We start from the raw sequence: 15346 nt of genomic DNA on the forward strand, positions 1-15346 counted from the left end.
TAGCAACAGCGCGCCCGAATCTAAATTGCCCTAATGATGCCCAAATGATTCGCGAACATTCCGCCCGCCATCAGCAATTATTGCTGATGTATAACTGGTCTATGAGCGAATTGATAATGGGGCGAGTTTGACTATCGGGCGCGTGAGCTGTGTTGTCGCTGTTTTGATTGTAACGATCCGGGTGAGTCCATCCTTTCCTGGGTGTAGCTTCACTACTCTTGCGAGTGGCCATTTTGAAGAGGGTAATCTTTCATCCGTGAGCAGCACCAATGTTCCAACTTTGATGTGATTCGAGGGATGATGCCATTTTGAGATTGCTTGTTGACGTTGTAGATAATGAGCCGACTGAGACCAGAACTGCTGTACTTTCTGCTGGATGAGCTGCCATCTAGATAACCTAGGAGTTGAGAGATCGATTAATGATGGTTCTGGAACAGAATTTAGAGCCCCCCGATGAGAAAATGCCCAGGTGTGAGAGCTGAAATATCTTCAGGATCGTCACTTAACGGTTCGAGCGGTCGCGAATTGAGTACTGCTTCAATTTGAGTAAGCAGGGTAGAGTATTCTTCAAAAGTGAGCTGAGTTTCTCCAATCGTCCTTCGTAAGTGAAATTTGATTGATTTGACAATCGCCTCCCATTTCCCACCCATATGGGGAGAGGACGGTGAGTTGAACTTCCACTCGGTTCCTTCAGTTGATAAGGCGGTTGTGATCTTGTTTACCTCCCTTGAGCCTTTCGTAAAGAGCCTCTTGAGTTCCTTATTCGCCCCGATGAAATTTGTTCCACAATCCGAGTAGATTATTTGAGCCAGTCCTCTTCGTGATGAAAATCGTCGATAAGTCGCGTGGAAACCTTCAGTTGAGTAATCGCTGACCACCTCCAGATGGACAGCAGAAGAGGTGAGGCATACGAAAACGCATATCCACCCTTTGTGAGTTTTAGTTCCTCTACCCTTCCAAGTTTTGAGTGTGATCGGTCCTGCGTAATCCACCCCCGTATGAGAAAATGGCCGTGAGGGTGTCACGCGCGCCAATGGTAGCTGACTCATGAGTTGCTGGGCTCGTGCCCCCCTTTGTCGCGCGCACACAACACATTTAAGAATGTGCGATTTAACTGGAGCTCTTCCGCCGATGATCCAGGTGGTTTGGCGAACTCTTGAAAGTGTGAGTTGCGCACCCCTATGGAGAGTTGCCCGATGAGCTTGGTCGATGATCAAATTTGTTAATGGAGAGTTCCTGGGGAGGATCGCAGGATGCTTTTCTTCGTAATTGAATTGCGCTTCGCTGAGTCTCCCTCCAACTCTTACTACACCCCCTTTGTCGATAAATGCAGTGAGTCTTGAGAATGCATGAGAGTGAGGTAACAATGATCCCTTTGTGAGCAGCTTAATTTCATGAGAGAAGTATGCCGTTTGCGTTGCCTTGATCCATAAGAGCCTGGCTTGTTGTAAATCCTTTGGTGAGATGAGAGATGGGGATGTGTCGAGGGAGTTCCTGAGCTTGCCAATGAATCTTGTACAAAGAGCAGTAATTCTGAGTAGTGTATTGAGCGATGAATATCGGTAAATCAAGTCCCAGTGATATTCTGGGCTTGATGCACTGACAATTAATGAGATTCCTGCTCGAGCCTCTGAACTGCCAAGTGATGATGACAATTCTGGTTAATAGGGCCATTCCATTTGATCTTTAGTGAGCCATTGTGGCCCGGTCCACCACAATGGATGATCCTTGAGTAGGTCGGTGTCAACGCCTCGCAATGCACAATCCGCCGGATTCATACTGCCAGGAACATGACGCCAGGTGGTATCTGTGCACAATTCTTGAATTTGCGTTACTCGGTTCCTGACATAATCCTTCCAACGAGATGAGTGCGATCTGATCCAATTGAGAGTCACTTGAGAATCTGTTCACAGATGAGTTGCGCCTACCTTGAGCTTCAGTGTGGCTTTAACGTGAGAGGCGAGTTTTGTGAGCATGAGCGCTGCTGTGAGTTCTAATCGTGGAATCGTCAACTTCTTGAGAGGTGCTACTTTCGTTTTAGAGCACACTAATATTGAGCGTGAGCCAGTGGAGTGCGAGTCAGTGGACAGTGAGTTAACAGTCAAATAAATGACTGCTCCCATGGCGAGCTGAGAAGTATCCGAAAAACCATGAAGTTCCACGGTGGAGTCACTCCACGTATTGAGCCATCGTGGAACTGAGACGCTGGCCAGCGCGTTGAGTTGGTTTCTCATTGAAAGCCACCTTATGCTGAGAGAGGCTGGTAAGGGATCATTCCAGCCGAGCTTGAGTAACCATAATTCTTGTAATAAAACCTTGGCCCTTATTACTACCGGTGAGACCAAACCGAGAGGATCAAATATCTGAGCCACTTCAGATAGTATGAGACGTTTGGTGAGCTTCCTTGTAGGTGAGTTGAACTTTGATGAGAAAATGAACTTGTCTTCCTGAGGAATCCATTTGAGTCCGAGTAATTTGGTTTCGCAGTCGTCCAATGATACTGTATTCGTTTTAGAGCACGATACTGAGATGTCAGTGAGAAATTGTTGATCCGTTGCATGCCATTTTGCGAGGGGGAAACCGCCCGCGTTGCACAAGCCTATGATTTAATGAGCGACAATTTTGAGCTCTGAGATTGTATCCGCTCCCCCGAAGATATCGTCCACATAGCGTCCATGCATTAGTGATGGAACCGCCAGTGGAAATGAGCTGCCTTCGTCTTTGACCAGTTGTAGTAATACTCTCGTGGCCAAGAAGGGAGCTGCTCGTGTACCGTATGTACACGAGCAGCTCCCGGTAGTGAGATGGAAAGGAATCTCGTTGAGTTGGTCATCAATCCATAAGATTCGCTGCAGATTCCAATCCTCTTTGTTTATTTTGATTTGCCGATACATCTTTGTAATGTCAGTCGCAAAGATGTGGCGATGATGACGGATCCATATGAGCACGTCCATGACATTGAGCAGTAGGTTTGCACCGGTGTGCATGATGTCGTTGATGGATTTCCCAGAGGATGTTGGACTCGAGCCGTTAAAAACGACTCTGAGCTTCGTTGACGTATTGTCCGGTTTGAGCACTCCGTGATGGGGCAGGTAGAATGGTGGATGAGCCAAAGACGGGTTGATTGGATCTTCCCTCAGGACTCTTAACTCTCCTGACTCCGAAGAATCATGTGCCAGGTTTTTCCTGAGTTCCGATCCCCCATCAGTGACTTTCCTCATGTGTCCGAGATCCTCGTATTCTTTGAGAAATGTCGTATAGAGTTGGCGATATTGAGCATCCTTGCTCAATCGACGAATTGTTCGTTTAAGACATCTTGATGCTGTCTCTCGAGACTGTCCTACAGCTGAGGGTGATGAACTGAGTGGGATCCGCACAATGTAGCGTCCTGAAATCTCTCTGGTGTGAGTAGCTTGAAAGTGAGCCTCACATTCTTCTGCTGGAGTCAGTGTTGTTTGAGCCGTTGATGGCACTTCCTCTTGTTCCCAAAACCTTGTTAGAAGCTCATTGAGAGCATTCTGTTGATGAGCTGTTATTTGGTGAGCGTGCACACTTGCTGAGTTGGCCACGTTCACTGGTCCAATGAGAATCCACCCAAAGATTGAGAGCTGGGCAACTGGTGATGTCGCATCACCTCTAATGATCTGAGGCTTGACAACTGAGCCGTAATGATTTGCCCCAATGATGATGTCCACTGCTCTAGGACGATGGTATTCAGGATCTGCAAGAGAAAGACCGTTAAAATGTGGCCAGTCACTAGGAGTGACTTTGATAGATGGGATCAACGATGTGAGCCTTTTTAGGATGTGTGTTTCAATGGTCACGGTTTCCATTGAATAGAGGGACTTCAACTGAAGTTGAGTGCAGCCGAGAGTCTGAGTTGATCGGGATCCTCCTATACCATTGATAGTGAGCGATGATGCATGCCGAGGAAGGCTGAGCTGAAGGGTGAGCTGTTCCGATATAAACGTTAATTCTGAGCCTGAATCAATGAGCAGGCGAACTGGATGAGCTGTTAATTTAGTGATGGCTTGCGCAAGAGCAGTTCCGAGGAGGGCTGAGCGAAAAGTTTGTTGAAATGAGCAGGAATGGGCGACTGCACTAAGTAATTATTGAGCTGTTGATGATGTTGAGGGCTGAGTGGTGTCCTTCGCTGAGGTGACGTGGCCAGAGTCATGCAGCATCGTGTGATGCCGCCCAGCGCACGTCTTACATTTCTGAGTTGATCTACACGCCTTTACATTATGCCTGCCTAGACAGTTGAAACATAGCCTTTTCTCACTTGCGATAGCTCGGCGTGCTACAGGCAGCAATCTTCTGAATTGTTCACATGCGACTATATAATGAGACCCTTTACACTGGTCGCACGGATGAGCTGTTGAGCTATGAGCGAATGCCGCAGTTCGTGAACTGAAGCCGTTCTTTTGATTCCTTGCGTGAGGAGATGTCCGTTGTGAGGATGTCTGTGAGCCTGTTCCTTTTGCTGCCTCGATTCTTTCTAGAACCCTCACTCGAGCGGTTAAAAATGAGCTCATCTTTTCCCACGAGGGATATTCCTTTGCGGAGCCGAGAGACAATTCCCATGCTTCTCTGGTTGCTGGGTCTAAGTGCTTTGAAACATGATAGACCATCATGTTATCGCCGAGAGTGGTGGTCACACCGAGATTGAGCAGCGCCTTATGAATCTCTGACACAGTGGTGATGAGCAGATTCAATGAGCTGGAGTTTTTCTGCGCCGTTGTGATTCCGAAAAGTTTGTCGAAGTGAGATTGCACTATGAGACGCTTGTTTTCATAGCGTGATGTGAGTAGATCCCAAGACTGTGAGAGCGAAGCGTGAGCGGCAGGCTGGCGATGAGTTGAGCTGGTGCATCCTTAAGGCATCCCCGTAGATAATGAAGTCGTTCTACATCAGATAGTTTGGAGTTGTCTATTATCAGACTCTTAAATAGATCGCTGAATGTCGGCCATTTTGAATACTCTCCTTTGAATTCAGGGAGCGAAATGTCTGGAAGTTTAGTATGAGGGGTGGTGTCTGGGCAGACCGATGAGCTGGTTGTATCCTGTGGAAATGAGCTTCGAAGTCTTGCAATCTCCCTCGTTAATGATGTGTATATCCGTTGAGCGTCTAGTAGAGGCGAGCAAATCTGCTCTCACTCCCGCTCGTTCTCGCCAGCGAGACTGGATTCTCGATACTCAGATTATCGGGAGCGCTGTTATCGAGAACAAGCGAGTCCCGAGACTCCCGAGTCTCGATGTTCTATTAGATGGAATGGGGGTAGGTAAGATTCACGATTCAGCAACCGAAATCGAAACGACTCGGCGTTGTACACAACACATGACAATAAATTCGTGAAAAAAATTGCATTTTTGCTATTTAATTATTTAAACAACTTTAGCTTTAAATCTAAAAATTATTAATAAAATAAAATGAAAAAAATAATAAGAAATTTTTTTAATAATAAATAAATTTTGTGAATAAAATAGGTAATAAAATAAGAAAAATTAATGTCATTTAATAACACATTTAATAACAAAATACATTTAAAATAGAGCTGAAAATGTGAATATGTATGTGTGTGTATATATATATATTATCCGAAATGTATGTGTGTGCGATTAAAACATGTAAAACTTTAAATATAATAAATAAAATAAATAAATAAAATATAATACAATAAAATAAAAATAAATTAAATAAATTAAATAAATTAAATAAATAAATACAATACAATACAATAAAAATAAAAAAAAATAAAATAGAAATAAAATAAAATACAATAAAATATAAATATAAATAAAATATAATACGATAAAATAAAAATAAATTAAATAAATTAAATAAAAAAATAAAATACAATAAAATAAAATAAAAATAAATTAAATAAATTAGATAAATAAATACAATACAATACAATAAAAATAAAAAAAAAATAAAATAGAAATAAAATAAAATACAATAAAAATAGAAATAAAATAAAATAAAATAGAGTAAAAATATAAATAAAATATATTACGATAAAATAAAAATTAAATAAATTAATAAATAAATAAATAAAATAATTAATTTAAAATAAAATTAAAAAATCTATATGTATTTTTAAAATTAAGACAGTTTATTATTATGAATAAGTAAAATATCATTTACGCGATCAGGCTCAATGGTGCTATGTCGATTTGTTATAATAAGTCCTGCTTTGCTAAAATTTCTTTCACTAGCTGCACTGGTAGCAGGAATACAAAAAATTCGTTTAGCTATTTTAGCCAGCTTTGGCAGATGATTTGCATATATTTCCCACCATAATAATATGCTTTCACATTCTAATAATTCTATGTTTAAATATTTTTCAATTTCATCTTTTTTGTGAGAATTACTTGACCGCCATTCTCGAAACTTCTTCATCGGAGGTTCTGAGACAGTTCCTTGATCAAAATTTATGTCTTCGTACATATATCTAACATTTTCGTGAATTTTTTCTCTTTGCTCATGGCTTAAGACTGAAAGTTCTTTAAATGCTGGATGTAAAAATGTAGATACATAATGAATATCTTGAAGTTCATTTAATACTTTTTCCATTAAAAATTTCTGAGCTCGTTTTTTAATTTTTTGCATTGGCTGTAATTTAAACATCAATAAATTAAATGTATGTTCTAAACATATGTGTATATATATGTGTGTGTGTGTGTGTGTGTGTGTGTGTGTGTGTGTGTGTGTGTGTGCATGCGCGCGCATATGTGTTCTAAACGTCACATTATTAAATTAACAAGCAAGTTGAAAAATTACCTCAGTATCAGTACTTGTGATATTACAATTGTTCAATAATGAATAAGTCCAAGGAACTGCGAGTGGAAGTGTCGGTTCTTTTTCTCCTTCTAAATCATCCGTAGCATCTTTGAATAGTTTTAAAAAATTTATTATTTCCTCCATCAATTTTTTATTATATGCGGATATCATATAATATTTGTTTCTCTCTAATAAAATATTTGCAATCTCTTCATACTGTGTGTGAAAAGAGTTTAACAGTATGAAAATGCTATTCCATCTTGTCTCAATATCTTGTTTTAAAGTTTTCTCAAGATGGACTACTAAGCCTGATCTTTTCATATAGCCTACAATTCTTCGTGCGCTTTGGATGGAAAAAAAGACATCAGGTACTTCTTCATTTAAAAATGTTTCGTCCAGAGTATGACGTAAAGATGTATTTAAACAGTGCGCTAAACAAGATAATCGTTTATAATTTTTTAGAGCTTTTTTTATATTTGATCCTTGATCAGTGACAAAAGTGATATTTTTCAAGTCAGTTATATCAAGCATCGACATTTGCTCTTGTATTTCTAATAAAATATTTTCACCTGTTTTAGAAGTATCTGGAAATTTGGTGGTTGATATTACATTTGTTTTAAGTTTCCATTTATGTAAAATTTCTTCAATATAACTACTTGTTATTGTCAAGTAATGTAATTTTCGATAATTATCTGTCCACAAATCGCAAGTCATGGCGCACTGTTTTTCGGCTATAGCTGTCTTAATTTTCGGGATTATTTCTAGTCTTATTTCATCTACCATCTCTGCTAAGTGTCGTGACACTGTTGTAGGATGTGGCAGAACTGAAGCCGCATCAATTTCGCCATATTTAGCACCTGTATTTATCAATTCTTGAGCAAGATCATGAAATCCATTACCTCCAACAAAATTAAATGGACGCAAATCTTTTGCACACATCAAAGCACATTTAAATTTTATCTTATCTTTATCCTGTTTTGATATAGTATTTGATTCCGTACTTTTTAAAACGCATTTATGACAATTCATGCCGGTTGTGCTATTTTTATATGATAAAATGGTTTGACAATTTGTACATTGCACGAAACCAATAGAAGCATTCGTTCCAGATTCAACAATCAACTGGATAAAAGAATTAAATAAAGGAAATTATTATAAAATTAGAATATTAGAAAATTTTTCATATAACGCAAGTATACATAATATATCAAATTTATAATAAATTTTTAAAACGTGTTATATATATATATATAGAAATAAATACCTTAAAATTATTCCAGCAAACACTGGTTTTATCTGTAATAGGTTTTTGGAATAATTGTAATGTTCCATCTTGTAATTTCTTAATTATTTCTTCTTTATTTTCAGACATTTTATAAAGATAATTTACTTTTATTTTAACACAGACAAACTTTACTATTCGAAGGCATATGTCTGTTTAACTGAATATTTTTCAATATCCTAACTAAACGTTCGATTATTTCAAACAAGGTCAAGATACTAAAAGAAACAATATTTTTAAATAACAAAATAAAAACATTAAATAAAATCATGTTTCTGTTACAAATATAATTATTTTATTGAAAATATAGATATTTTTATATATTTATATCTCTTCTTTATCAGTATTTATAAATAAATATGGATATTTTTAATTATTTATATTTTTACTTATAATTATATATATAATTGTCTAAATAACTAGAAGCGAGCTAATAAGAGTCAATAAGAATCAATACGTTGTAATTCAGGCGCAAGGATATATTTTAAAAACAATAATAAAAAGGCTATCGAACGTTTTGGCAATTTAAATTATTCTCAACGAATTTAAGTAATACAACCGTGTCAAAAATTAAGAATCAAAAATTGAAAAATTAAAATAATCGCATAATATTTATTATCAATTATATACAATAAAAAAAGAAATTTTGTCATGATTGTTATTAATAATGTGTATTCGAATAATAAAGTTATACTGAATAAAATTATACTGATATATTGATTTAAAATAAAAATAAAAGAGATCTTACTTAAATTTACAATGATAATAAATTTTTCTAATTTTATAATTATATATAGATTTATAATTATATATTTATAATTATACGTATAGATTTATAATTATATATTTGTTTATTATTTTATGTTTTATAATTACATATTTTCATTCTATAATTATATATTTTATGTTTACTTATTTATTTATTTATTTCTTTAATATAGTTTTTAATAATTTGTTAAAGTAGTTGCTTACGTACCGTACGTTTCGAATATAAATATACATACATATTTCATATTTTCTAATTTATTTTATTTATTTTATTTATTTTTTTATTAATAAATTTTATTATTTAATATTAAAAAATTTTATTTATTTTATTGCATTTTTTATTTTAATTTATTAATAATTCTTAAATTTTTAGTAAAAATTGTTCAAATAAATGAATAAAAAGTGAAATTGCAATTTTATTCGAATTTATTATTGTAATGTGTTGCGTACATCGAATCATCTCGACTTTGGGACTCATCGGGAACCGTCGAGAATCAAAAATCTCGATCTATCCCGAGTCTCGATATTACCGAAAGGTCTCGATTCCCGTCATAGCAGGTAGTCTCTATCTTATCCCCACTCTATCCACTTGCGAGTTCGACCGAGACCCATGGTAAAGACTGTCGAGACCGAGCGGGAATAAAACGATATTTGCACGCCTCTAGCGTCTAGGTACCAGTCATTTGAGAAGTACTCATGATCCAGGCAATCCGCCGGCCAAACCGTTTCAAAGTATGAATGCACTTTGGAGAACATCTTAAACGTGTCATCTATGTGCTTTTTATATTCAAGCAGCTCCTCTTTTGAGGTTGGAAGGTTATCCTGGAGTTCCTTTATTAAAGTGAGCCTCCCCTTTTGAGCTTGCACCTTAAGTATGAGCTCCGTTGATCATTGAGCCGGCGTAGATTGAGCACGAGTGTTGCCAGCAGGAGAGACATTTCGTGATGAGGCGGCAGATCCGGTCGGCGTGACAGTCTGGAGGCTCGACCTGCTGTTGGCACTTCGAGAGTTTTTGAGTTACCTTTATCGTCATTCGACATGATGAATTCGACGATGGGAGCGTGCCTTTATAGTCTGCTATGGAATGACCGTTGAGCTGCGTACCGAAAATCACGTGAACACCGGCTGTGTGCACGTAGGCACACAAGAGAATGTCCTTGAGCACGTAAACACACGCTATGACCTTGCCAGCACAACACGCAAAATGAGCGCTTTGTCTGATCGTGCGCACATACACGTACGGCGAGAGATCCTCCTTATACGTACACTTTCTCACACCCACGCGATCCGGCTCGAAGGACCAAAATATGTTTGATAATTGCTTATCAAATAATCGGCGGCAGTGGTAACCGAACGCGGCTCGCACCGACTCTTCGGACGCGCGAGGCGAGACGGCCAAAGTAAGGGGACAAGCACACACACACAAATGGCCGGTGAAACAGTCGATCTAGTTTTAGAGAGTAGATAGCAAAATGAGCGGTTTGATTGTTCACGTTGAGCAGTGCTGATGAGCCCGTCGATGTATGCGACGTTCAAACATCACACTTCCGTTATAATGAGCAATATGAATTCTAGATGCCGGGAGCTCGGATGAGCACGTGGCACGCGCGAGGAACCGCTCTCGTGCTGTGAGGCGTATTCTTGTAGTGAGCAGATAACACGAGATTCCGACACCGATGAGCAAAGGAAAGCGTGCTAACATAAGCAAGTGCAGAGCAGAAAACACAGAAAGCAGTTAGCAAAGCTGACTGAATGAGAATAATAAGGGAGCGACACAATTCACATGCACACGGACAACGTGTAGAGAGCGACTGGGCAACCGCTTCCGGAAAAGAAGCCCCACTTTTGGGCCCGTACAGGGTCACGTGATGTGCAAGCTCGAGAGGTGGCGCCGCCAGGCGGGCGTTGCGTGCTACGCGGTTAGCAACAGCGCGCCCGAATCCAAATTGCCCTAATGATGCCCAAATGATTCGCGAACAATATATATATATATATATATATATATATATATATATATATAGGGTTATAAAAGGTGTGTAAGTATGAATTATATTTTAAATGGTTTACTTAATAATTTTTATAGTAAATCTTCTTGTACATTTATTATAATTTTCAGGTATCAAGACTCTGAGAAAAATTACTTTCTAATAGAGAATATATATATATATCTAGGATTTTAAGCTTTGAGCCGACAAAGTGTCGATTTTTAATAGTTTAAAACGAGCAACAAATTCAATCTCATATATTTCGATAGTATAATGCTTAAGGATTATTTTAATACCAAAAAGATGCGAGCAACAAATTCTTTGAGTTACTTTTCTCTTGTACAAATGAATGGCATCATTCGCCGATACTATGATATGTTGGTTTTAATTAAATAATACAATTTTTACAAAATGTTTTTACACTATTTTGGAGCACAAAAATAGCACATAATTCTGGTGTAATTGATTTTTTAATTGGAGCATTTCTTATGATTTTTTCATTATGGGGGGGCTAGCTTAATGTCAAGCTGGCCGCACCCACTTCAAACGTAATTTTCTGCTAAACGGTTTGAGCAACAAAATCCGGACTACGGCAACAAATTAGCACATAATTAGCACAAAATTAATTTTATAAATTTTCTTTTATTATTGATAATTTTTTATTAATCTTTTATATTAATATTCCTTCTGTGTAGACTTGCTTTCAGAATATTTGTTAGCATTTTTGCCACAGGTTATGTCTCAATTCATCCAAATATTAATTTAATTATATTTTTTTTCAGGTATCAAAATTTGTAATAGCTGCATCTCACTTATAGCAGTCCAGTTACATCATCCATCGAAGTGATCCGTATAGGGCAATAAGATCAATCGTTAAAAGATTTTAGGTAAGTATTGTTTTATAATTAAAAATGTTTTTACTTAGTCTTTAAATAAATCGTTTCTAATATTATTTTATAATTTCCAGGAGAAGGGTTATGTTTTATGAGGTAGCTCGGTTGGTCCATAAATATTTCCGTATATTATGGTAAAGGGAATTTTATGGAACTTTACAGTATAGTAAGTATAGGTACTTATATGAACGTATTTTCCCTTACGATATTTTTGCTCTAACAATATAAATTACTTGAATTTAAAAATAGAAATTTAAATTTGTCTTCTTTTTGACTAAAGGAATTAATTATAATAGTGTTTTATATAACAGTTATGTTCACTTTTCTGTAATTAATTTAAAGTGTATAATTATTTTGCATGCACGATTACTGCAGGTGTAATATAGTATATTTTCCTAGATTTTTGGTTACATATATATATTAATAGATATTTGAAATAATAAATTTTCTGCTAATATTCATATAATGATTTATATGAATTTTGTCGCGAACACCTTTAACACAGTTTGCATTATTCAAAATAATTCTGTTGAAGATTTTTCTTTAATAACACAATTTCGAATCTATTTCTTTCCTGAATAAAGTTGATTAATAATAATTGGAGAAATATATTAATTTTATTCGATTAACAAATTTCTGTAAAACCAGCTACTCAGTTAGCACTGGTAGTTTGCTAGTATTTTAGTTATATAGGATAACTAAATAATGTGAATATCGGTTGATTACATATAATATATATAGTGATATGAATTTATAGTGAATATACAGGGTGAGCCATTTTAATTAACGCACGCAATTCTTTCGGAAACAAAGCATTTTAGAGAAAAATGTTTCAGACAAAAGTTTTATGGTTTCGAGGGGGCCATAAGATGGTATCATTGGTTTGACCTTGAAGAGTTATTTGAAGGTCACATGAAGGTCACCTTCAATTTCTTAAATGGAACCTACTATTTGTCATTGCATATTCTTGTAGCTTATCTCGAGAGCTTTCCAAAACACTATAATTAAGTACCTTTTCGTTAAGTACTTTTTGAGTTATGAGGCTTGAAATAATTTCTTAATTTTACATAAATTTTACGTAAAATATCTTGTAAAATATTCATTTTTCGATTATCTTATCTTAATACTTTTATGTACAAAATAATGAGAGGAATCAATTGGTGTAAAGAAAACACATAGTTGTTTTTAAGAAAAAATATGGAATTGTTAATTGCAAATTATATATTTTTTCTTCAAAACAACTATGTGTTTTCTTTACACCAGTTGATTCCTCTCATTATTTTGTACGTAAAAGTATTAAGGTAAGATAATCGAAAAATGAATATTTTACAAGATATTTTACGGTTTATGTAAAATTAAGAAATTATTTCAAGCCTCATAACTCAAAAAGTACTTAACCTTAAGTAACCTGTCACACTTCTAATTTTTCAAAATCATCAAGACCATCAATAATCCATGTTGATCCTGGATGAATATTAAATCTTGGATGATAATTAAATTATCTAATTACATTTTGGTTACAAATAAATAAGCATTGTGTCTCTGTCTATCAAGGTTACACTGTATCTCTCATAACCAAAATTTTTTATTCCTTGTTGCAATTACTCTTCATTAAATCTCATTCAAAGATTTTATCTTACGAGAATATATTTAATATTCTCATAGAAAATATATAATACAATATCAAGATTGTTTGCATTACCATTTATGCAAATACTCTTGATCGTATGGTTGGAATATCTGATGAGGTAGCTTACAAGAAAAAGAATCTCTTACTGACACATTTAATCCAATCATACAATAGAACCATACTATATGTAGTCTCATGAATCTTCGTGACGCTACATCAGTAACGATATAATAATTAATCTTACGTGTACTCACGTATATATGTTACTTTCAATTGTAAACACGCTTAATTATCCTATCTTATAAGTATGTTCAATTCAGAATTAATAATGAGACCCCAACGCGATATACATGAGACCTCATTATCCGATAACTCTGCTGTCGTAACCCGACGAAATAATAATTTAATTAAACTAAAAGAAAGAGATTAGGAAATAAGATATTAAGATATTAAGAAATAAAAATAAAACGTGACGAAAAGAAAAGCAAGTCACGGCCAAAGCTGAATAAGCATAACAAAACGGAGCACGAACCGCGCTCCGGCCCAGGGACACCTCATCCTTCCTGTACCCAACGATATATAAACCGATCACCACGACGGGGTGGCAGAAAGAAATCTGAAGTCATCAACAATATAAGCCGCCGCATTGACTAAAGTAGGCTCGCTACGCTTAACCCTAGCGTATAAGACAAACACAAGAGTAGCGTAAGGCCAGTGTAAGAAGAACGACCGAAATATATTCCTTTACTATCAAGTACGGAGTGTCTACATTTGTTGCCTGGGTCCTAATCCTTTGGGCGAAAAACCCTGAAGTCCCGTCCCCCACGGCGCGGGCACAACACTGCGAACACCTTGTATAATTCAAGAATATTGTTATTATTATACGTATTATCACTCTTATTATTAATATTAACATTAATATTAATATTGTTATACGTATATATATATATATATATATATATATATATATATATATATATATAGGTATAGCAATATTAATATTAATGTTAATATTAATATTGTTATAATACACGATTTAATTAATGTATATATATATATATATATATATATATTTATATATATATATACATTAATTAAATAGTGCGATTATTATATGGACTTACAATTATGTTTAAAAGCGCACGTAGCTACCTTATACGATGTATAATTTTATAATCCTAATATCGTAATTATGTTACTAATAATTGCATATGCATTACAGATTATCATGCTATTAATCCACATGATAATTCTCATAAATGTTACTTACCTCTTAATTTGCATCGATTATGATGAATTGTGGACTACACCTTAATATCAATGCTCTCTCTCTCCTTGATGTCGGAGAATGCAATCTCAAAATCTCAAAAATCAAATATGACAACGAATTGCCAACCCTGTATCATATAGAAGACTGGATTCTGTTGTACCGAAATCTCAACTAAGGCAGTAGCCTTCTCAGCAGTTATGCTTTACGGCATCACCGTCATGGGAATATTTAACGCCTGGACCACTGTTGACTTCTCAACCGCTCGGATCTGGAAAGGATTCGCCAGCTTTAATTTTCACGAAAATTCGATTAATTAAAAGCAATAATCGATATTGTCATGGTTGCAGTACGCATTTATTAAGAGCCTGTGGACTCCCTCACTCACCAGTTACCTGTTCTCCTGGCCAGTGAACTTGTAAAGAAGGAGCTAAAAGGAAGAACCAGCAAATCTTATTAATTCGTCGAAGCAACTCCACCATCCCATGTCACTACACGAAATGCTAATACCACCTTGCCAGCATATGTCCGACAGCTATGGATGATGAACCTGAAAACACGGAATGGAAACCGTAAATATAAAACTTTAAATATATATATACATGTATAGATCAAGAGCTATGAGAAAGCCTACAAACCCTCTCGAACAAAACCCTCCGATTTCATCGGGTTTCGTTCTTAATTAGGGGGGAGGTGTTACGTTCCGCCACATAAAAATTTTTCTTTTGTTAATAAGCT

The 15346-nt window shown here is 35.9% G+C and overlaps 1 protein-coding gene across 1 annotated transcript; it reads right to left on the minus strand.

The window, feature by feature from the left end:
- Window positions 1-440: 440 nt before the first annotated feature.
- LOC145966489 (uncharacterized) lies at window positions 441-15090 on the minus strand. The gene is made up of 6 exons (XM_083090574.1): window positions 14997-15090; window positions 4283-4873; window positions 2774-4057; window positions 1929-2599; window positions 1763-1875; window positions 441-1533 (listed from the first exon to the last, which is right to left on the minus strand). Exons 1-6 carry the CDS (start codon window positions 15088-15090, stop codon window positions 441-443), a joined length of 3846 nt encoding a protein of 1281 aa, XP_082946700.1.
- Between the last annotated feature and the right edge of the window lie 256 nt (window positions 15091-15346).

Source organism: Camponotus vicinus, unplaced genomic scaffold, assembly GCF_025532165.1.
Source record: "Camponotus vicinus isolate PSW18456_S1 unplaced genomic scaffold, iyCamVici1.0 SCAF_2, whole genome shotgun sequence".
In the NCBI taxonomy this organism is placed as follows: domain Eukaryota; kingdom Metazoa; phylum Arthropoda; class Insecta; order Hymenoptera; family Formicidae; genus Camponotus; species Camponotus vicinus.

Coding starts and splice junctions, on each gene's coding strand:
- LOC145966489 (XM_083090574.1), bottom strand. CDS start 15,090: ATGGTGGAGTTGCTTCGACGAATTAATAAGATTTGCTGGTTCTTCCTT. Junction 4,058..4,282: donor AGCACGCCGAGCTATCGCAA/GTGAGAAAAGGC, acceptor CTTTTCGCTCAG/CCCTCCTCGGAACTGCTCTT. Junction 2,600..2,773: donor GAGCTGCTCGTGTACATACG/GTACACGAGCAG, acceptor ATTAAATCATAG/GCTTGTGCAACGCGGGCGGT.